The 24,195-nt window shown below is 38.2% G+C and overlaps 2 protein-coding genes across 2 annotated transcripts in view; one reads left to right on the forward strand and one right to left on the reverse strand.

Moving 5' to 3' along the window:
- CDC73 (cell division cycle 73) overlaps window positions 1-24,195 on the reverse strand; it is a gene marked incomplete at both ends in the record, with an annotated part of 96,972 nt that overhangs the window by 33,904 nt on the left and 38,873 nt on the right. The window lies entirely within an intron of this gene.
- B3GALT2 (beta-1,3-galactosyltransferase 2) lies at window positions 8,949-10,217 on the forward strand (the record flags this gene model as incomplete). The annotated part of the gene is made up of 1 exon (XM_079535535.1): window positions 8,949-10,217. The coding sequence occupies one exon, from the start codon at window positions 8,949-8,951 to the stop codon at window positions 10,215-10,217; it is 1,269 nt and encodes a 422-aa protein (XP_079391661.1).

Below are 24,195 nucleotides of genomic sequence, written 5' to 3' on the forward strand. Positions count from 1 at the left end.
TTTTGCAAAGTGCTTAAATTGCTTACTGACTGATTAGAACAATTATAAACTACTCATTAGAGAACATAAAAATAGGTACACACTTTCAGTTATCAGAAACCCTTTCTGTTCTTCCATAGCCACTGAAGATGGATCTATATTGTTGTACTTGTGTTTTAAATTTTAAACGTCCAAAGATTAGTAGGAACACTTGGGAGCCATTAGAACAGTGCAAAATCCTGACCATTTACACAAAACGCAGCAAGTGCGAGATGTGTTACAGAACTTACAAAGAAATAGTGAAAATTTAAGAAAAATAAAGGCAGGCAATACTGACACTTGTGGTCGTTTCTAGATTGCTGTTTTTCACTCAGTTACAAACATGCTTCTGATAGTTAAGAAATACACTGTGATCACAGAGTAGGCACTCAGATTAGAAATACTCTGTAATCCCCTCTGCTCTAAACAATATATTGGAAAAGTATCCTTTTTGGATCGTTAAGACCAAGACTGTATGTATAATTCTTAACACAGTTCAAGATCAGCATTTATGACGTTCTGTATGAACACATTTCCAGAGGGGAAAAAAAAGTTTTAAAGTAAAAATAACCACCCTTGAAAACATTGTTATTACTCATTTTGAATTGTCAATTGACAGGGTTTTCAACACATTGAAACTTAAATAATACTACATTTTACTCTGATAAAAAGGAATAATCTTTGCAGAGTATTTGTGGAGTTTTCATAAAGCATGACCCGTATAGAAAGATCCAATTTATGTGTCAGCTGTGATGCACGTATTTAGTTTAACTTTCAGGGGACTTGCAGCCATCAAGCAGAAAATTATCTTTCTAAGCAGTACACCTGACTGTTGCAACCACTGTAAACTCATTTGAGAAACTTCTGTTACTGCTGCCAAGAGAAAGCTTTACTTAAATGGCTCCTTCCCAGGGTCTAGTTTATCTTGAAACTAGTTTTGACAAGATATGACTGCTCCCTAAAAGTTACACAAAGTAAGTTTTTCAAGATTTCTGGATAAAATATTCCCAAGTCACACACCTCTGTTTTGCACAGATATTCTGCACAATTATCAGTCTTGTGCACAAGTTACTCTACTTACCTTAAATGACTTCCTGCATCTGCTTCTAACGTGGTACAACTCACTGCACAGTCAACCTTGCACTGGCCATGTTAACTCTACAACACTCCTTACGTTCACACAGCACATCTGCACATCGCTACAACTCCTCCTTAGCCTTAGTAGATCTAAGTATTTCAAACACCAACATTGCACCTTCTAATTTAAGATGTAACCATGGCAACATCAGAGAACATACGACTCCTTGGATCAAGAACAAGCAGACCACTGACCCTTCACAGTGAGAGTTGGCCAAAATAAAGCTCATTTCAATCCACTACCACAGCAAGATACTTAAACCTTCAGGTCACACTTACAGAGCAAAGCAAGTTCCGCCCTCCTGAAACACCCAGGAACACACAGTACTGCACAGAAGTACTGAAGAAAGTTCTATAAAAGGAAGTTTTTTTCTGAAATGTTGACTATCTCAGCCTACCATCACATACACAGATAGAAATCAGTGGGAAAGGGGGTGGGGGATAGGGGGGTGAGGGGGGGGGCAGGGAAAGGGGCTTTTCTTTACACTTCCACAAGATAAACTAAGACCTGCTCATCCTTTAAATGTAAACAATGGGTGAACAGAAGAAATAGTTTACTAAGATTTAAAAATTCCAGATTCAGCTTGTTCATGTTGCAAGATGTCAAGTTCGACATAGCAACACATAACAGTTCTGCCTGAACTTTACAGCCTATGCACAAGTGATATGGTCATTTAATTTAAAAGCCAGAACTAATGTCATTGCCTTCTATCTGGAAAGTAAATGGCCCTTGAGGTTTTTGTACCTTCAATATTAGCATTTATGGGAAGAGACAAACATCAGCATGTAAACGTGCTACTTAGAATTCACGACCCTTTGGACATGCACTTTAGGAAGGATAGAAACATGAGTAAATTAAGCCAGCAGAAACTTTTGTCAGTGGAAACACTATGGATCTAAGTGAGCTTTCTGTTGAGATTTAGACTTGTTTCTCAAGTACATTCTTATATGTCTGATCTGAAGATTGAAAAATCAGTCAAGATTTACATTACTTACATCAAAGTAAGTCAACAGAGGTTAAGGTTAACCACATGAGTATCTCACTGCCTGCTGGGAGTCCAGAACACAGCAAGCTGACAGTGCTAACCTCACACACACACACAGCAACAGACTACATACCCTACGTAATATACAGAAATGTAAACATAAACTGTGTGTTTAAATTGCAAATCCAGTAGAAGGGGCACACATTCATTCTTTGAAAACACTGGTTCTGAACTAGTCACTGAAGTCCCAGAGCAGTAAGCAGTGTTGGCTGGAAGCATCTCCTCTCCCTCTCCATTCCCTCGCTAGCTGCCTCCCAGCCCATCCTCCAGCTTTCTTGAAATTAAAGATTTCTAGGATGGAGAAGTTCTATTTGTATTAAACACTTGGGGAATATCGTCATGTTCCTAAAACAGTCCCAGGTAAGATGATAGGATTTGCAGAAAATGTCATTAGAATAGGAAACGCATACATTAAATACAAGACTAAATTAACAGAGAAAGTATGCATAGGTGATTTAGGGGGAATATAAGTCCGATATTGTTTCTAGTAAGTCACCAGAACATGCATCTAGAATAGTAAAACACAGCGACTGTCTGGAGAATCATTATGAGCTAGCAAAGGAAGCACCTTCCCAATCCAACCAGGGATACCTTATAAAAGACCCATTATATTTTCTTTATCCTTTGGCTAAACAAACAAAGAAAAAAAAAATCAATCCAAAGCACTGAATTCATTCTCTTTTCAAAAAAGGATGGACAAACACTTGGGTAGGAATGCTGCTAGCTTGCCATCTTCAGCATCCCCTACCGAGAGATTTTTTTAAAGCATACAGCAAACATAATGAGGTGTGTCAGCACAGAAGGGCCAGTTACTGACAGGACAGAAATTACTGACAGGAACCCAAATTCCATTAGGAGCAGAAAAACATTCCATGATACAGATATGCCTGTAATGTAAGAAAGATACTTTCTGATCCATCAATAATAGAAATAAGGCTTAACAGTTTATACATGAATGCTTTCCAACTCAACTGGCTTTTTGTAACCAAAGGTTACAAAAAGCAGCTTTTATACGGTAAAAATATGAAATACGTAAAGCAAGTATGAGCAAAGAAGTATATTTTTTCCTCACCATAGAAGTACAAAAAAATTTTTTTACTGGGAGCACCAAATGGGTTAAATCAAGCTTTGGTGTTTAAATGCTTCTAATTCCTTTGCAAAGCAGAACAGCCCTTAGAATACTAAAATAGAACATCTCACATTAAAAATCCCCCAGAGAATCATAAGTTACAGTGTCAAGGAAAAGTGAAAACAATTTGAAAAAACCCTCAATCATTCATTTAATCATCATACAATTTTTATACTATTCACCTATCATCGTGCTTGTGCTGAATATGTATCATTTATCAAATAGGCGGAAGAGTCTGTGAAGGTTTCTGGCTGCCTTTGGGTTTAGTCAAAATGAATGCAAACAATCACGTGGGATTCAGCCAAGCAGTGACGTTAAATTCTGCTCTGTCAGAAGACAGCATCTGTCAAAGCCCACATTTAAACTGCTGCCTGCCTGTGCAGCAGCCGAAGGACTCCGGGAATGGATTTAATAGACCAGAATTCTCAGTTAAAACAGCTCGAAACCATTTCTACTACTGCCTAGCAACAACGAAGGAGGGAAGAGAGACAAATCCTATTACTAAAGGCAACTGAACCACTACGAGCTAGCACTCACTGCTAACATTACCGTTAGAAATATGGATACTGGGAAGAGGAGAACACAGCACTGCATTGTCCGACAAGGGAAACACCAGATGTAAAAGCTCCAATTTATCGGCTGGGAACGCCAGACAGCCCCGACCGCTGAGCACGAACAAGAACTACTGTCCTTTTGTTTGAAGGATGAACAAAAAGCCCCAAGACAAGGACAACACTTATGAGCAAGGAAGGTAACACAGCAACGAGCCGACAGATGGACAGATTGGATACTGTGAAAAGCAATCGCAGGAAGCAGACTGTTGGGGGATGTGCGCATGTTCGATAGCATCTTTTTTGCTGAAGTGATGGCGTGCCAAAACTATTTTCTGTGGGTATAATCCTCGCACCATAAATGGCCTGACCAGGGAAGGTATGTCAAATCCTTGTGTGTGATATTCATTCAATTGTCTGTTACCTTTCAGCCATTACAGATAATGATCATTCCTAATTTGCAGAGCCCAGAGATAAGGTGTCTGTGAGCAGTGGAAAAAATTCCAGCAGGTTTTCCTTTCACCGTGCAGAACAATGTCACTACTTTACACGTTTAATGTACTGCTTACAGCCTGCTGTGGGTACAGGAGGGATTAAAGGGATAATGTGGCTGCTGTAATGATTGCATTTAACTGAGAAATTAAAAACTTAAACCCCTCCAATTTAGGAAAAAAAAAAAAAAAAAAAAAAACTAGTTAGAAATCCTCTCAAAGTAGGTCAGAATTAATCCTTATCGGAAGTAATCTTAAAGCACTGATAAAATGGCCATGATAGGACACACACAGAGAACCATCAAAACAGACCATGCAGTCAAATTACATTATCTAAGGAGTACCGTCAGACCTTTCTCACACTTGCTTCCCCCCCCCCCCCCCCCTTAAACTCAGCAAAATGTCATCAGGCTAATACTGACTGAGCATAATTTGGGAGCGTGCAAAAGATTGGACATGATCTAAACCATCAGCAGCGCAATCAGGCACCACATTTTACAAGTAACATCAGGTTCCACTGACATCCCAAAAGGAAACCTTCACACACTGTGCACTCAAAATGGTGAGCACGTAAATTACCTCATGCCATCATTACAATCTCTGTTTAATATGAAAACACTGACTGTTTAACTTGGATTGCAAAATGGCACTCAGACTAATTGTCATTCATTTCCACATTTTGTTTTAATTTAAATACTTCATCAATTGTGGCAAACAAGCAGGAAGACAGCTCGCTATTTACAGTGCAAATTTAAGATCTAAACGTATAGCAATTTAATACACTATGGGATGAAAATGCTTCTCTACAGAACCTACCAATAAGCTGTAATAAATCATTAATCTGTCAACATAGCTGTGTTTACTTTGTGCAAGGCACTCACCCGGCTCACATCACTTTTAAAGCCTTTCCAGGAGTTTTAAAACAAAAAAAAAGACCCTGCCTTCCGGCAGCACTCCCAGAGCAGCATGCCTACCAGCAGTGCCACTTTCCTATCTGACATTTCAAAACCCAAACATCAGAGCTTATCTTGATTATTGCCTGTTTTGAGCACAAGCTGAGTGCAGTTGGAGTGAACCAGGGCATGACTCTATGTGAGGCCTAAAGCACAGCTGCTGCTCTTCATCAGAACACCGGCTCAGGCTCCTTTGAACTCTTCCTCCTGATTAAAAGGTTTGCCCACAAATCAAAATATGAAAATGCAGAACGTGTAAACAGGGAGTCGAATGCTTCAGACTGCAAAGTTGTAATTATAGAGCAGAACCGAAAGTACAACACTAGTAGAGCACAGACCACAAATAAAAACTCAAGAGGCATTCACAGTGAATATATTTGGCATTCAATCATACATCAGAGACTGCACAGCCAAGTGCCAAAATTCAAGAGCCATCCTAAGCCCTATCTTCAAAAGGCACAGCTGTATGCAACAACGTGCTTTCAGAGCACAAGGTGACTGCACGGAGACCTTGGGCTATAGTTAGTAATTTGCTTTCTGCTTTGTTGCAATTGCTGTGTTTCAAAAGCTTATTATCCACTGCATATTTTGAGATGTTTTACACCTGTATTGCAAACAAACTGATATACAGTGTTACTTGGGATTTTTTTTTCTAGCTTTAATTTCTATAAAGCTAGGAAATAGATGGGGGGGTCCTTCCTTTATCCATATAGAGCCTCTTGAAAGGGCAATCAGGGATCTAAGACTCTCCAGGAAACTTCCACCTTGAAAAAATCTAGCAAGCATGCAAATGAGAGAGGACTCTCTTTATAAAAAAGTCTTTATGATGAGAGATGAGACTAAGACTACAAGAGATTTAATATGCAGTATGTGAACATGCAATCTAATAAAGCCACAAAACACTTCACACATTACAACCCCATTCTGGGGCAATTTCTCTGTGCAACAAAGAAAGGCAGCACCTGCAAGCAGTTTTCAGTTCACACAAATGTTCCTATAACAAGACTCTCTTTTCCTGTGTGAAATCAGTGGCACAAGAAAACACTACTTCAAATAAAAATTAAAAACAGCTGAATAGTACAGTGCAGATTTGCCAAAGTATTTGTACCTAATGACTGAAGTTTTATAGCGCATAATTCAGCGTGGCGAAGTTAATTCTGAATTACAGCTGCTGTTCTGCATTCATCTCCTCATGAAATTCTTGTTTTCACTTCTTCCTGAGCTGCATGCACATGAAACGCAGTGGCAATTAATCAAATATTCCCACTGCTGCCTCCCAAACCCGTATCGAACAATTAGTTTCCCTGAGATCTAGGATATCCTTTGAAGTGACATTTATGTTTGCTCATGCAGTGATATTCATCCCAAATAGCTGAGTGCTCATTTAAAACACTGCACACTGCAGAGAAAGTAAGAATTATGTTTGGAGAGCAGGCTTTTATTTTCTAGGCATGTAAAAGAAGGTGCAAGCGGTCGGATAAACACACATCTTTGCCATCGGGGGCTTATTTCCTTTTTATTTAAGGTATAATTTCTGAGCCAAGAAACAGAGCAGCGTGGAATTAGAGATTAATTCTCAAACAGCATACTTCAAGTACAGGCTTAGCATTTGAAGGCTGGAAGACAATTTTTAAGAAAGGTAGCTCAGGAAAAAATAAAATCCTAAATATTTTCGGAACACAACTCACTAACATCTGCGTAACAGCACGGCAGGGAAGAGTTCAATGTATCACTAAGCAAATATTTCGCCCTTTCACTCAGAAGTAAGGAAAACTGTTGCCGTTTTAGATAACGTTTATGGTTACAAACCCGTTAAAATCCCCACTTACTTGCTCCTCCTGGTGGAGGTTAATAAGATAGACAAACTACAGTTTCAACTCTGTAACTGTAGCAGTAGTTCCTCCTTGCTTCTAAATATTGAGCAATGTCTTCTGCATATAGGTTATTCTGTTTACATACAAATTCACACAGTAACCAAAATGAAGTTTAGTTACACATCTGTCCTTATCCTTTCCGAAATCTCATTTTTCCTTTGCATTAACTCAGCAAACTGAATGTTAGTCACACAGTAATATATTATTCAAAAGCCATCTCTTCATAAATTACTTCTTTACTGTGCAAAATCGTGTAATTTCCCCATATAACATGTTACTTAGTTTTTAAACACAGAAATTAATCCAAATATTGGTTTTAAAAGATAGCCAAGTAATTAAGAAATTACACATTTATATTAAAAATAGCATTTTCTGTGGAAGCCTTGTTCAGCTGTCATCCTTTTTTCCCTATACAAAACCCTAGGGCCCAGGAATAAATTAGAGCAAATTGAAAATCACAAACGAATTGCTACTGTGCAGTGAAAGGCTCATTTTCGAGACGATGTGATCAGCTTTTAATATGCAGCATCATGAAGCTGCCATATTGACTCTGCTCTTGAATATGAAAAAAAAATTAGGAGAAAATGAACCGCCGACTACTTTGGCACTCTTTCCTACAGTTACAGCTGCTATTACCACTACTTCACCTTTCTGCATGATAATAGAAGTAGTTACATTTAAATTCTCAGAGGAAACAAAAACCAAAAATCACATTCATCAGACAGCTTGCCAGAAAGTAACTTACTGCTGTGCAGCTTTACTTCATGTTGATGTCACTATTTACTTAAGATCTCTATCCACTACAACTCAACAGCTTAACAGTAAATCAACTGCATGCCAGCTTGGTACGAAAGCCAAATATTCAATGCTCTTTCATTGCGGAGCAGAGGGTTAAAGGTGTCTGAAAGGTGACCAAAATTGTTATTGTGTGTTACCATCTAAGCACTGTGCAGAGAGGTTACTGGACCCTGAAAATTAATTTTGACAGATGCACCTTCTCTCATTGACTTTCTGAACACAGTCAGGGCCGGTGGAGACACGTCAGGCAGTGTACTGTGACTAACAGAACTCTGCCATCATCAACCTTGCAGCGTCTGTCCCACTACCACCACACAACCATTTTACTGTAGGAGTTTTAAACTGAGCCATACTAGCCTCTACACATCACATCCATTTTAATTAATGCCAATAAACTTTCCAGCTGCTCTTGAGCTCTTCTCATTCAACCCTCCTCAAGCACTGTACAAGGATTTCACAGTCAGTAAATATGATGCTATTTAAGACTCCTTTACACTTTCCCAGCAAGCATGATAATTTTTTTTCCCTATTTATTTCATCTTTGGTACCCAGGATGCTTTCCAGAACTTCTATCATAAAAGTATGCACTTTAAAAACCTAACAAAGCAAGTAATTTTGATTGTAAAACAAGCTTGGCTTTTGGGAAAAAAACAAAACAGAACAAAACAAAAAACCACCCTAGACCTTATTTATGTGTTGCTTCCTCAAAAAACAAAGCTCAATTTTATCTATTTTATCTATTTTCTCATTGTAGCCTCATATTATGTGCAGGTAAAATAAAAAATGTGTTTGGTTTTCTCTTTAAACCCTTCCAGAGAGAGCCATTTGCAGAGAATTACTCGACATGAACAGAAGGAAATGAATACCAAAGAATAGCAGTGGTTTTGGAAAGGAAGCAAACACCATTTTGCTTGGCCATTGTCTCACACCCCATTGTTGGATTCTTACAACATGCTTCAGTGGAGAAGACGACACTGCTGCCTTGCAAAGATGACCTGGAATACCAAAAGGTCTCTATTTCGCACCCATCTTATTGGCCTGATCTCCCTCGTGTTTCTTTTTGCTGTGTTTCTCTTTTTCAACCATCACGACTGGCTGCCAGGCAGGGCGGGCTTTAGAGAAAATCCCATGACTTACACAATCCGAGGATTTAGATCTACAAAAAGCGAGATGAACCACAGCTCTCTACGGAACATGTGGAAAGACGCCGTACCTCAGACCCTCAGGCCTCAAACAGTCACCAACCCCAACAACACTGACCTGTCGCCGCAAGGAGTAACTGGCTTGGAAAACACCCTCAGCGCTAACGGAAGTATTTACAATGAGAAAGGCACCGGGCATCCAACCTCATATCACTTCAAATACATCATCAACGAGCCTGAAAAATGCCAGGAGAAGGCCCCTTTCCTGATTTTGCTCATAGCTGCAGAGCCTGGCCAAGTGGAAGCCAGACAGGCCATTCGACAAACCTGGGGTAATGAAAGCCTGACGCCTGGCATTCAAATTGTTCGCATCTTCTTGCTGGGGCTAAGTACCAAGACAAGCAGGTACCTCCAGCGTACCATACAGGAGGAAAGCAGACAGTACCATGACATCATCCAACAAGAGTACTTGGATACCTATTATAATTTAACCATTAAAACTCTGATGGGAATGAACTGGGTTGCATCCCATTGTCCAAGCGTTCCCTACGTCATGAAAACTGACAGCGATATGTTTGTCAATACAGAGTACTTAATACACAAGCTTCTGAAGCCAGAGCTTCCTCCGAGGCACAGATATTTTACAGGATATTTAATGAGAGGTTACGCGCCTAACAGGAACAAGGATAGCAAGTGGTATATGCCACCTGATTTGTATCCAAGCGAACGTTACCCTGTATTCTGCTCTGGAACCGGTTACGTTTTTTCTGGAGATTTAGCAGAAAAAATCTTTAAAGTCTCCTTAGGCATCAGACGTTTACATTTAGAGGATGTATATGTGGGGATCTGCCTTGCCAAGCTGCGAATTGACCCCATGCCTCCACCCAACGAATTTGTCTTCAATCACTGGCGAGTTTCTTACTCCAGCTGTAAATATAGCCACCTAATTACCTCCCATCAGTTCCAACCTAGTGAACTGATCAAATACTGGAACCACTTACAACAGAATAAGCACAATGCCTGTGCCAATGCAGCAAAAGAGAAAGCAAGCAGGTATCGCCATCGTAAACTGCACTAGAAGGACAACATTCCCTCTGTCAAATGTATTCCATGTGCAATTTGTAAATATTGCTGAACGCATGTACAGTGAAAATGGATGAGCTTAATGGGACAGCCTTTAGTTGATGCCCATCACATAGTGGAGTCTGAAAATTATTTTTTTAATTTGAAAAAAGTATAGTTCTTGATAACACTAATATTATAAAACCATAACCAAAAGGTTTTCCCAGCAAATTTGAGGAAAAAAACAATGGAGATATAATGATTTTCTGTGTTAATGTGCAATAATAAGCATGCACACTCCAGTGGTACAATTGCAGACTTATGTGCCAATAAAATCTAATTGAGCATATTTTCCACACAAATTTTATTTTTAAGACAATGCATTCATAGCTCTTGCTCTTTTAAGTGTAACAATTTCTTGTCTAGGATTGCTATAAGTAAAACAAAAAACAAGAAGCAAAGGAAATGCACAAAGGGGAAATGAATCTTACCTTCAAATACCACATGAAAATTACCACACACTTCTTAGAAATGCAGTACACTTAACAGCAACACGTTTAAAATTAAGACACCATTAAACAAACTCTAAAACAATGTTTTAGAGCAAAAGTACTTCGCTCAAGTAAGTCCACTTCTAGCAAGGTTGCTTTTTTGGCTAGGGAAAAAGAATAAATGAAAACAAAGCTCAGAAAACCACTACTTTGCACATCTCCTACTGAAACTCACAGCAGGTGTTCTCAATTCAGGTCTAGTTTCTCTTCCAAGTTATTCTCTACAAGTTATAGGGTGAGCCACTGAATCCAGGTGCCAAGCAGCACTGGCACCTACATGCAGATTCATTCAATCTGCTGTTTATTTTCTTACATAACTTCAAGACAGCTCCAAAGGCTAGAAAGAAAAGCAAAAGCCTTTCACCATAATCTCAAAAATGTCCCATTTTGTACAAAGAGGGAGAAAACCAACTCAGTCTTGATTTGTTTTACTATTTACTGCCTATCAGAAAAAGGATCAATTAAGCTAAAACAGGACTGCACGAGGAAATTAAGCCAAACTTTACCTTACAGAAAGAAAGGACTAAGTCATTAGACTGACATTTCCGGATAGAATTATGGGAAAAAACAAAATGGAAGAAAAATTAAAAATTAAAACTACAACATCTGTCACTGAAAACAAGATGGGAGAGGTAGGTTAAATCTACTTGCAGGTAGGCTAAATCTACTTGCAGGTTTTCACATTTTTTAAACAAGCAGAACTTTCAAAGTTTCTTTTCCAGTGAAGCAGTGTTGCATCGGAATCAGGTTATTGCTACTTGTCACAGTAAGCAACACTCACCTGTGATTTAGCAGCAGAGGATGGAACTGTGATTAGTTTTGTTTGACCGGTACTTTTTAATTGGATAAAACACAATTATTTGATGTACTTTTATTATTTAATAAAACTGATTATATTTATGGCCCTTCAGACTTCACTTATTAATGGTAAAGCTACTCATCAGGAGGAAATAATTTGCTAGCATTACCTGACTTTTCCTCATTTCTCCTAATTTTTAGGGGAATTTTCATTCCACGTAAAGATACAGAGATTCCAAAAGGTGTTTGTTTTCCTTTGTAATGAAAAGATGAATGGTATAACTGAGCACTCAGCAACACTATGAGTGTCTATTTCCAGGATCTCACACATTTAAGCAGACGGTGTCACACTGAACTAGCACTCTTACAAAATGCCAGGAAGTCCTACTGAAGATGGCTACTGGAATTTGCTCTTCATCTTTTTTTTTTTTTTTTTTTTTTTTTTTTTTTTGCATGGACCTCCAATAAACCATCACTCACTGTATTTAAGGTATGATAATCATGTGTTTGTGCATTTCCTACATACCTCAAATAATAGAGGGCACTTCTGTGAAAAGCAAGAGTGTTTAATAGTAAATATCTGCACAAAGGTCTTCCCAAACTAACCAGACTGAAAGTGCACTGACTTAGTTTCATTGAAAGTTACTAGCATTAATGTGACACAGCTGCAACAGAAAATGTCTTTGGGAGTATTCTTTGAACACTCATTTGTAGTTCTCCTCACACTCTGAGCTAACACAAGCCACAGCTAATACACCAGCTGAAAGCTGCCTGGCTTATGTTAACTATACCCTTATTATCTATTACTATGGTATAGGAGCTTAGAACAATCACAAGCAATTGTTAGACGACTAGAGAAAGCCACGTACCACCCAGGAGCATTTGGCTGTAGAAGACATACAGTCACACAAGCAGCCTCTCCTTGAGTCATGCTGGCCAAGGACACAGCCCTTCCTCCTGGAGGTGGCTTCAACACCATTCCCCGCCTTCAGCACTTTCAAGCTAGAATGTAATATAATGTACTCTACTTGGACTTTCCCGACTCTGGCTAGTTCAAAATGCTGCTACTGGCTTCTGGACATTGTCCAAGAGGTTAATAACTAAACCTTAAATAGTTTGGCACTTTAATTACGAAGTTTGGCAGCCAAACAACCTCTCGGGTACTCCATTTTGGAGCTCATACACGGTACCAATCTGCCCGAGTTTGGCAGAATTATGCTACAATACCTATGAGTTCAGCACACTCTTTCTAGTTAAAATATAAGATGATGCAAGAAAAAGAAAAAAAAGCCATTTGTAATGTTCTTTTAACAGCCTGACAATTTTTAGAAATTTGAATTAGTACTTGAGTATAATTTGAAAATAATCTATAAACATAACATACTCAAACCATTATCTAAACAGTCAACAGCTACTTAAATCTTTTGTGTCCAAGTATTGTTTTCTTGCAGTCTGTTACGAGGCTTTCAGAAATGGGAGGGAGAGCTTGTATGGTGAAATATGCAATTACAGAATGAAAGATCTCTTTGCATTCTTTGTGTTGTTACCACTCTGTAGCTTGAGTTGAAGCTATTTACCCAATGTAGAAGAGCACAAAAACAGCTGATGTTAAAAAACAGTGCAATTACTAATGTCATTAAAACCTTTGACAAGTTTTCACACATCCTATCCAACATAAAGCAGGACTAAAAATGCGTTGTTAGTAGGACACAAGTTTCTATCTGAGTTTAATGTATCTGCAATGCAGTAAAAAACAAAGAACAAAAAACACTAGTCTGCTTACCAAGATTTGTGTAATTTTCTCTTTAAATGTCTCTGTATGTTTGTTTCAGTTTGAGAAGAAATACAAAAACATCTAACACGACTCTAAATTTATTAAAGAAAATAATCATCATCAGCACCGTCATCACAGCAAAGAAATACTTTGGTAAAACGAAGCAAGAGAACCAAGTGAAATGAGTTTAGTAATCTTTCTTCATTTAACTTTCAACTAAGAATTTAAGCATTCAAATTAGACAACCAAAATAAAGTTCCACAAGTATCTTCCACCAACAACAGGTTTGTTGGTCTCCAATTGTATTAGTAAACAGAATTATTTGCAGATCATTCCACATCACATTTGAGCATGGAAATCGCACAAGTACAGCTGCTGGAGTAAGAAAGCTGATCCTATCCCCAACCATGATCCATTTCTCACAGGTGAGGTTCATGATCTATTCTATGTGGAAAAAAACTACACATAAAGGTATTCCAAGCCTCAATGGCTCCTTTGAGGAAATAAGATTAATGTCCATTAAGATATTTATGTAAATATTATGAATTATTTCTCTGCTCTAGAATTTATAATTATATCGCGGCAGTGATCTAGGAAAATAAGACAGACTGGTTGTCAGGTCAAGCAGACTGAAACAGTGATTTAAAAACTCGCTCTCTCTGCAATGCAGTCAATGTGTTTTAGGCCATCTTTACAAATTTAACAACATATTATCAGATATTAACGACTCAAAATCAATGCGAGATCAGGTGTGATTTGAGCATGGGGAAAGAATCTAGAAGCCATTGCTGTAGACAGCCCCAACTCCATCCCTGCTCATTGTCCCAATACGCTATCGAAATACCCCATCACAATTAGATCTCAAATACCTACATTGTCCCACAGTGCAAAAAAAAAACCAGAAAACAAAAAACAACAAAACCAAACCAAAAACAACACAACAACAAAACACCTACAACCTTATCTGTAGAATGAATGCCCATTGCCATTTGTGAAAACTTTCCAGGAGGAGATGAAAGAGAGATGACACTAACATAAAAGTTACTACTTTTTACATTCAAGCTATTAGCAAGGTTTGTAACTGCTTTGCTAAAGCATCGACAGTTGTTTGTATCTTTTTTTTTTTTTTCCATTTTGAGAACACATTTTTCAATCCTTACTTCATGCTGTCAGATAACACAAGTAACCACTGGACAATTTATTTACACTATGATAACTACAGCTATGGAATTTTAAAAGCATTATCTTCATTTTTCATTTCTGTTTTTTTTTCTTAGAAAGCAATGTGGGATTTTAGGTAGAGCAGAGTCTTATCCTTCCTGACCCCAATAATTTCAGACTGGGGATCATCCCTATCATACATGGCATTTGCTGTATTACTACGGATGGAATCTCTAGCCCATTCGTTCCAGAATCCCATGTCCAGCTCTGCTTTGCAGGCCACTCAGAAGGAGAGCACAGGGAGAGGAGAGAGGCACGGAGCTGCACCGCCAGCCAGGCAGTGCTGTACTTGTAAATGTAGGTCAGGAAGCAGAGAACAAGCTCTTTGCTTCGTACCCAAGGCAAGAATGAATTTAAAGGCTTTCTATGGCAGGAGGATGGGGGAGGGCTGTGGAGAGCAACCTTGCAGTAGGTCAGTTAAAAAAGCCCTTGAATGTGGGGGAAAAAAAAAAAAAAGAGCAAAATGAAAACCACAGCAGCTGATCAACACCATACAGGTTAAGAAGTACACATGTCCCATACAAATAGGGCAGGCTTAGTCATAAAGAAAAGCTCTGTAAGTGAGGCCAAATTAGAAAGCATCGTCTGAACTTCTAGCGATGAGTGTTTGCATTTCTCTCCTCCTAGAGGAAATAAAAATCTAAAGTAAACTCATTCCTGTGACTAAACTTCTAGCTTGTGCTTGCAGTACAAGCTTTTTTATTACAGCCTGCTCCAAAGCAATTACAAGAAATGGCATGATGGCATGAAGAGCCGGTCAGGAACTCCAGAGGGGCAGTTTTACATACAGGAGTGCCAACAGAATCAAGTCAAGAATCAAGCACAGAGAACTCGATCAGTTTTCCCTAGGACTTGCATTTCATCCCCAAAGGCGGGGTTTGCTACATTTCTCATTTGTCCCTAGTTAACTTGAAAAAAAGCCAGGCCTGGTACAATGTGGTACCTTCACCTCATAGTGAAATGACTACATAAGAATTCAGCTGAACATGGGATAGAGATGAAAACTACCACATTGCCGTTCTCATATCACCATGGCAACAGTTAAGCGAGCTCCCTTCAGCAGTTAAATCTGACAGCTTTTATAATAACACTAACTGGATGATAGTAATGATGCGCTGTGCTCCATGAGCCAACCAGTGCAGGAGTCAAACCACAGGGTATGAGCCATGCCCCTCGCTGTTCTCCCAGCAATGCCTGTGGTCAAAGCCTTCTGACCAAGATAGTAACCTCCAGTTACTGCTCTCAAAACAAGTTCCTGTAGCACAGGGAACGCTCATGGCTTACAGCTTTACGTTGTCTCAAAGGTTTCCATTTGAATGCTTAAGTCGTGCACAGATGGGAATGTTCTCAAAGGGCTCCACTCACCTGGGAATGCGTGAGAAAAGAATACGCTTTCTACAGAGTGAACAAAATTGCTGCTGCTGTGTTTTCAGCATCATTTGTCTGAGCAAGGAGGAGGTAAGCAGTGGCTGGTGTCTTGCTATAATGCCTACCAACATGTAGCCACTGTAGACTGCTTCAAGTAAAAAAAACACGCTGCCTCACTGAAGGCCCAAGTATGCTGATGAATATGGAAATATATCTCCGAAGACAAGCTCATCAGGACAATCTCATCCACCTCCTTCTAGCCTATTTAAGCTTTATCTAATATTAACTGACATGTTAGCTGTTTAACATCAATATTCTGTGAACCACTCACTGTGATCTCCCAAATACTTAGCTTGGGCATGATGGAAAAGCCTCTACATATTTACCTCATTAGAAAGAGAAGGGTGTGAAGCATTACTCACCCTAATGTTCTGAGGATAACAGGTTTGTCTTGCAACTGATTCAATAGAAACAAGATGAGAAAACTGAGAACAGTGTGAAACCCTTAAAAGTTCAAGATTTCCTAAGATGACAAACAGATCAGAGGAAATAGTTATGTTTGCCAGCATGTAAGAAGTCTTCAAAAAGTTAAATATTCCCAGCTCTTCCCGTTGACATATTAACAAAGTTTTGTATTATATTACAAATTTTTTTTAGAAGTCTGTGCCATCACAAAAATGCTGAATTCCTCCACTCTTGAGAAGTCAACAACATCTTTCTTGGGGAAAGGCCAAGTGTTCCCACACCACAATAAGCCCAAGGTTCAAAACAAGAAAAACTGACTGCTGCAAGAAATGCTTTTTTAATAAAATACCAAACAAGTCACCAAGGAAAACAAAACCCTAACTCACTGCCTTTATTAAAAATTTAACATATCCAGCATTTAAATGACATCAGGTCTAATGAAACATTAAGAGAGAGTCTAAGTTTCTTTCATTCACTGCCGCTGTCATCATCTCTAAGCCAAGTATGAATTTGGCACATAAAGAAAAGCTACGTCACAGTTAAAGCCTGTTGTGCCATAATATATAGGTTGATGTGACATAAAACAAAATGAATCACTGGAAAATGCCATCTGTGACTCAGTCTAAAATTTTTCATGTAAAAAAATTTAGTACTGCCACTTACCGCAAATTCCAGCCTTTTTATAGGCATTCCTCCCAAGTCCAACTAGGCACTGATTTTTGTAGATGTACAAATTCAACTGTCCAGCCTTGTGAATCATGAAAATAACCAATTTCCCATTATAAGATCTTTGAATTTTTTAAAGCTTTGCATTTTATTCTTTTTTAACTTGGGAAACAATAACATTATGTCACAACAATTTAAAGAAATGAGACTGTAATTTAAATATGCTCTTCACACTACTTAAGATTCTAAAATAAGACTAAATATCATACACACACCTGAGGGCACTACACATCTGTTCCTCAAAAAGCCAATTGCAAAGCTTATGCTGTTAGCACCACGAAGCAAATCGAAAGGGGAATAAAATAAAAATAATTTAATTACATGGTTCCTAAGTATAAATGCACCTTCAGCTCAGGAGGTATTTACAGTAATGCCCCTCCTGATATCATGAGGAAATTATCTTTCAAATAGGAACTGATTTTCAATAGCAGATGCCCCAACCCTGGAGGCAGACAAGGCCAGGCTGGATGTGGCTCTGGGCAGCCTGGACTGGTGGTTGGTGACCCTGCACATAGCAGTGGGTTGAAACTAGATGATCATTGTGACCCTTTTAACCCAGGCCTTTCTATGATTAATCCTGTTGTTACACTAAATTCAATATGGTTAATTTGCAAAGCAGCTAAACCATATTACTCCAAAAGGTTGTCTGTTTTCTTAATTCTCAACATGGTAAACATCAATATATCAATTAAAAGAATGATAGATAACCACAATTGTTTTATTTTCCTAGCAAGTCTGTTTCCTGCATCTGGCAAATATTTTATTTTCCTTCTCAATTTTTCATTTTTTTGAGAAATGGATGCTGAAAACAACTTCAGACATCCAACTTCATTCATGTTAATAAAGGAATGACAGCCTTCTCCCACTAATTCTGGGGACTCCAATCTTAAGTAAATAATAATGCTGCCATTTCATTAAAAAAGAAAGGAAGAGACGAGTCCCTCAAGCATTTTTCACCCTTACATCATTTTCTAATAGTAGAAGTTAACTCAAATGATTTATTGTCCAAATTTTACACAAGCAGAAAACAATAGAAAAGCTCAAATGAAGTACACAATCATATTCCTTCCCTACTCCTCCCCCTATTCATCAAAAGACTTCACACCTGTGAGCGCACACTTTCTGGAAGTACCATCTTCTGCACACATTCCATAAATCAAGTCTCTTGGAGAAACATTAGTTTTGTTGCGTGCATGACTCCTTATGACAACCAGACTAATATTAATTGGTTACCTCCTCTGGCACCCTAAAAGAAATATCTATAAAGCTTGTATTTACAGCCTTTCCTGTAAAACATATCTGACCTGGAATAAAGCCATTTTCCTCCATTCCTTATCATGATGTTGCCTTGGACTTGTATTTACACCACTGGGAAGCTGTTATTTACAGAGAGCTACACTGAAATGAATTACAACTGCTTAGAAATTCCTTATTTGTCAGGAATTGCAGGAGATTCGTGCCTGAAGTATTAATACAACGCACTGACTTACTTAGAGAAGAGCTGAGCAAGCTTTTCTCTTTTATATTTTTCGTATTCTGAGGAGCCAAGTCATTTTTTCCCCCATTTTTCAGTACAACCTCCAGTTTCTCAGCAAGAAAGCTACTAAAAATGCTGGTTCTTGAAAATCTCACCACCTGAAATGGTATTCCAGAAAGAAATGCACATAGTCATAAACTAGCAAAGTACTCCTGCATCTACGCTCCAGCTTCAAATTAAGAAAAATTGCAGAGCTGGGCAGTGCTGTGTGCTGAGAGGACTGACTCAAGCATGCCAAGACAGTGAAGAGCTGGCCTTCACCCTGCTTATCCAGTCCAGATATATAATGCAAGGTGGCAGATAGCTCCCATTTTTTTTCTGTGACACTTAAAGACTTCCAAGCAAAAATAGCTTCCAGTATTTGCTGAACACATTTCACACTGGCTTTGTCAGTTACTTAAAATGAAAAATTACCACAATGAGATGAGTTGCCACAGGAAAAAAAAAAAAAAAAAAAAAGTTTCCTACCAAGGCCAGCTAAATAATTTGGCATTTCATTTGTATCAGCAACAGACAGACAAGAAGAGCTTGTCCCAGTCTTTTGGGAAGGGAACAAAAACAGAATTTTTCTTCTAATGGACAATAAGGCTTTCTTTTCTTGCTGCCCTACTTTCTTTCTTTGCCAGGAAGGAAGATGCTTTTTCACAGCTCAACATTTTCACAATATAACAAAAAGATGCAGTAACCCTGTGCAAATAAGAGACTTCTTTAAGATGTGTTATGAAGAATGGAGCACTTTTCCCAACAAATCCCATAATAATCTCTCAATCCATCCAAACATCCAGAGAACACACTAATGACATTTTCTCTCAGGGAAAGATGCCTAACTGTTCTAGTCTTCAACCTACGGACATTAATTCCCTAAATGGAGCTTTTTTAAGCCTGCATTCTGAAAAGATGACACAAATCTGTCTCCTCCCGATAAACAGCAAACTGGAGTTTCTGAGTTCTCCATGCAATATTTTGAAAGCATCTAATAAGCTATAAAAGATGGCCCAGAATTGGTCATGTATGTAGACCAACCGACTCTGGCATTGGATGGAATTAGACTGAGCCAAATGGACTGGTTTCAATGGCTTGCCACGTAGCAGTGCAGAGGTTCAACAAGTCCAGAAAGAACATAATAACGAAATGAACACCATCAAAAAACAGTATAAATACTTCATAGCTACTCTGTTACTCTTAACACTTGGATATTCTGACACTTTGATAGCTGTTACAAAGTACACCTCTCTTACCATTAAAAGGAAGGAGAAAAGATAGGAAACAAACTCAAGCCACACTTGGGGGAAAAAGCTACACACAACAAGCATAGTGAAATTAGGCAAGAAATTCAATCCTAAACCACGCACATAGTCAAATGAGAAGACAAATTTTAAATGGCAGGCTTATATTGATCAATTCAAGTAATAGGAATAGGTGTTTGATTGCATAAGAAAACAGGTTAAATGTGAAAGTAGTGACTATAATCTAAAACTAGAGATCCACTGCTATTCCATTTCCTATTGCCTTCTCACCCAAAAGACCTCACACGTTCTACACAGAAGTGAAAGCAAAACAAACTATCCTTGGGTTTCCTCTCCAGAATAAAAACAGACATGAAGATCAACATAATCCATTACTATCTGGATTGAAGAGGATGGCTAATATAATTTTATTTGCCCATCTAATTCAGATTATATCTGTAATCCTACGTAACGTAACAGTGAACACAGCACTGAAAACAATGAGCCAAGAAACAAGAAGTGAACAAGAGAAGCAGGAAATACATGAGACAGCCTTGCAGAACTGCTCAAGATGCAGCAGGTTCATTCATGACTTAAATGTTTGTAAAAGATTCAAGGAAAGGTGAGAAGTCAAAGCATATTAATTTAAACGCATTCAATTCCCCCACAAATTTTCCAGTGCAGGAGTAAGTTGGGCTCTTCTCACTGTAAACTAAGGAAATTAAACCACAGCTAACTGAAGTAAATTTATTCCTAAAGACACTACCAGTCAATGGCAATTTTATGCATTACAGCTTATGAATGTTGATGCTGTACACTTTGGTAATTTGTATAATTTGCTTAAGTGCCTTGATCCAGATTTAGCCTTAAGGAACACTTGCATATCCCCATAATAGATGGCATCATTCTTTGTATTGATGAGAAAGGGCTCTTTCTGAATGACACGACTATCAAGCATTTGTACTAATAGGAAAAAGATGATTGTTGAAAGCAAGCTCCTACTGATCATAGTCACTGCACAAATACATTCAGGTGACAGAAGTTCAGTTCTGGAAAGACCTGAGCTGTTGAACTAGAAACGGAAAGTAACTGGAGATTTTAACCATTTTGAACAAAGCCTGCACTGGGGAGAGCAAAGGCTACAAACAAAAGGCTGGATGAACTTCAAGAAGATCCCTGAAGGACTCTGACTGACTGAGACTGAATACGAATACAGAAGTTTGAGTTTCAGACACAGGGGAGTTACCTCCCCACCGACAAAGCTGCACACAGCTATCATCTCTAAACAAGATGAGAAGCCAGGAAAACTCGTGCTGAAAAGTGCAGAGAGCTCAGGTACGATCTGTTAAGTACCACAGATCAGCAGCATGTTGGAGGCTACAACAGCTGACCACAGGCTACAGCAGTTAGGATTCTTTTGTATACAAGAGAATGGCTGGGAACGCTGCCGGAAAGCACAGCAGATCAGAGGTCAGCCCTTCCTACAGCAGCACGTGTGGACAAGGCTTTGTCAATATTGAGGTAACGATCGAACTCGAAACCGAACCTAGACTTCAATATGCATGTACCTTTTTGTGTAGAGAAATCCTAAGTCTTCTTATCTCAGAGTGGAGAAAAAAAAAAAAAAAAAAAAAAAAAAACAAATTAAGAATTAAGAAACAAAACACAACTCAGAGTCATACTTAGATTTATATTGAAGTATAACAATAAGAGAGCACTGTTAGAGTGAATTGGCTGTAAATAAATAAGGACAGAAGACATCTTTTTCCTCCCATTAAGATTATGTTTCAAAGCACAAGAACTTCAATGACTGAGAGCTCCCCCTCCCTCCCAATAAACCTTTGCGTAAGGAGCAATTTAACTGCAAGCAAAATATTTCTCTCACCACCTTCACACTTTCTACACAATCTTATTCTACTCTTTACCCTTGAGAACATCTGCCCACACCATCAGCTTTTCATCTTATGGACAGAATTAATTAAGCATCCTTCTGGGGAACGTAGTAGAAGTGAAAAATGGTGAGTTCTACTCAAGTCAGAGATAGTATTTTGATTTAAACAAAACAAAACCAACAAAAATCAGAACATAATTCTCAGAGCTGTGAAAATTACTATGCCACACAAAGTATCAACATATCCCTATGCGTTTTAATATAGTTTAAATATGACTTCACTAAAGCAGAACTTCACTTTAAGTTTGCCAAATATTAAATGTCAGGTTTATCAATCATTTCCATTCCTCTCACAATAGCATCAGAAAGTTCCACTGCTTCCTTAAAGGTATGATTTTTATTCATAACCAAGAACTGCTACAACTATTAGTATATTAGCAACCACTGTTAATGTTTAATGCGTTCCTGAACTTCATCTGGAGGATTTGAGCTGATAATTAATTTTCGTATTACCTTCATCATAACTTCACACAAAGGAGTGATAATACTTGAAAATATTTTCTATGTATTGTAGAATTTCACTATAATACATTTCCTGAATACAGATTGTTACTGTACTCACTGTTTAAAATATGCATGTGCCATTAGATGCTTCTAAAAGGATTAGAATTCACACTATTTGATAATGCAACTTAACTATAGGCATCTTTCCAGAGAAGAAAATTAAAGGAGATGAAGAATCTTGCTGAGAATTGCCAGAGGACTGAATATAGGAAATACACTGAATATAACATTCTTGCTGTACATTACAATAATATTTATACGAAAGCTACCCTTATTAAACATTTATTGCATCCAAATGAAGGTGAGCAGAATATCTGGTGATTCTTTCATGAGCACAAATGGGAGGCGTAACAACAGATACATTTACAAAGGATGTCAGGAATCAACAAGGAACCTGATTTACAAATGACCAAATTTTATGCTATTTGCAAAATTTGAGCCAAACATAAGATTACCCTTTGAAGTGAGATATAACGATACCCCAGGTAATCCAGCATCCCTTTACATTTTACTTTCTAAGATGGAATAGCAGGCAGATAGTAATGCAAACATATATTTCACTATTTTAATCCGAACCTCACCTTCTGTTCGTATCCAGATATTTTTGGAAGTCTTTTCATTCTTCCAGACTTAATTATACATGTAAAACCTACTATAAAATCAGTGGTGTATTACATCACGTGATTATAGGCTACTAAATTATTAGCCACAAAATATTTGCCTGAAGGCCTTACATAAAGCCCTCTCCCCATCCAGAAACCTTTTGCTTTACTTATTGTAACCACAATGGAAAAAAAGAAGAAAAAAAAAAAAAAAAAAGAAGAATCAGGCAGGCCACTCTTGCTAATGATAACTGTATTCCATTTAGATTTCAGTATTATCACAGCCTGCTTGCTTGAGTCGCATCAGCTGCTCCCAAGGCAACTCTGAAGCAAGACAGATTAATACCACTACAGGATGTGCCTGAACCTTCCCCTGTTCCAAACTAAAGCAAGAGGTAATCATTCTCATCAGGACACCCATGTGTTAGCAGCCTGCTTCCCTAACATTCCTTCCCTCCCTCTGTAACATTTTCTGAATCTGCTTTCCAGTTCAAGTGTAACTTGAAGCAATGTATGTTTAGTTTTGTTTTTTTTTTTTTGTTTTGTTTTGTTTTGTTTTTTTTTTCCAATCTTTGTCAAGTTCTATGAAAATCACCAGCAAGAGAAACACGAGGCTCAGGTTAACGCCCCTGAGGAAGAAAAGGCAGGCAGCCTTTTTCAAAACAGCAGCACCAAGCCACCACAAAGCACACACCCGCACTGATCAGCTGCACATCCCTCCAGGCCAAAGCAGCACATGAGGAAATAACACCTGACCTGAGTAGAGGAGAGGTGATTACAGAGAAAAAAAGCACTATTTTTATTGCCTATGAAGAAACCCATAATTTCAAAATAAATGCATATTTGAAATGTTAAGTCCTATAAATTCACAATAACTACAGTTAACAAGAAATAATCTTACACCACTATTACTGGGCTTAGTCACACAAGGTTTTGCTTCACACTTCCTTTTTAAACTGATGTGTAAAAGCACGTCTGTTACTTATGCCTATAACCCACTCATACACCTTCACGCAGGAAAAGTGTCTGCTTTCAATCTTAAAGAGAAAGGGAAGCAAGATATTTTAATTTCAGTAACACATCTTACATCCTCTGAAGCAGCCAACCAACTGCATAGTTCCTAGAACAGTCTGCCAAATGTACTGCTGACATAAGGCAAAATAAAACCACATTTTCTTAATATTCATACTACACAGAGTCTAAACAAAAGTTTTACACGCTAACTAATCGGGAAGCATATTTGTGAAAGAAGCAGCAGTTATTCTCATTTA

Source organism: Tetrao urogallus (genome assembly GCF_951394365.1).
Source record: "Tetrao urogallus genome assembly, chromosome: 5".
NCBI lineage: Eukaryota > Metazoa > Chordata > Aves > Galliformes > Phasianidae > Tetrao > Tetrao urogallus.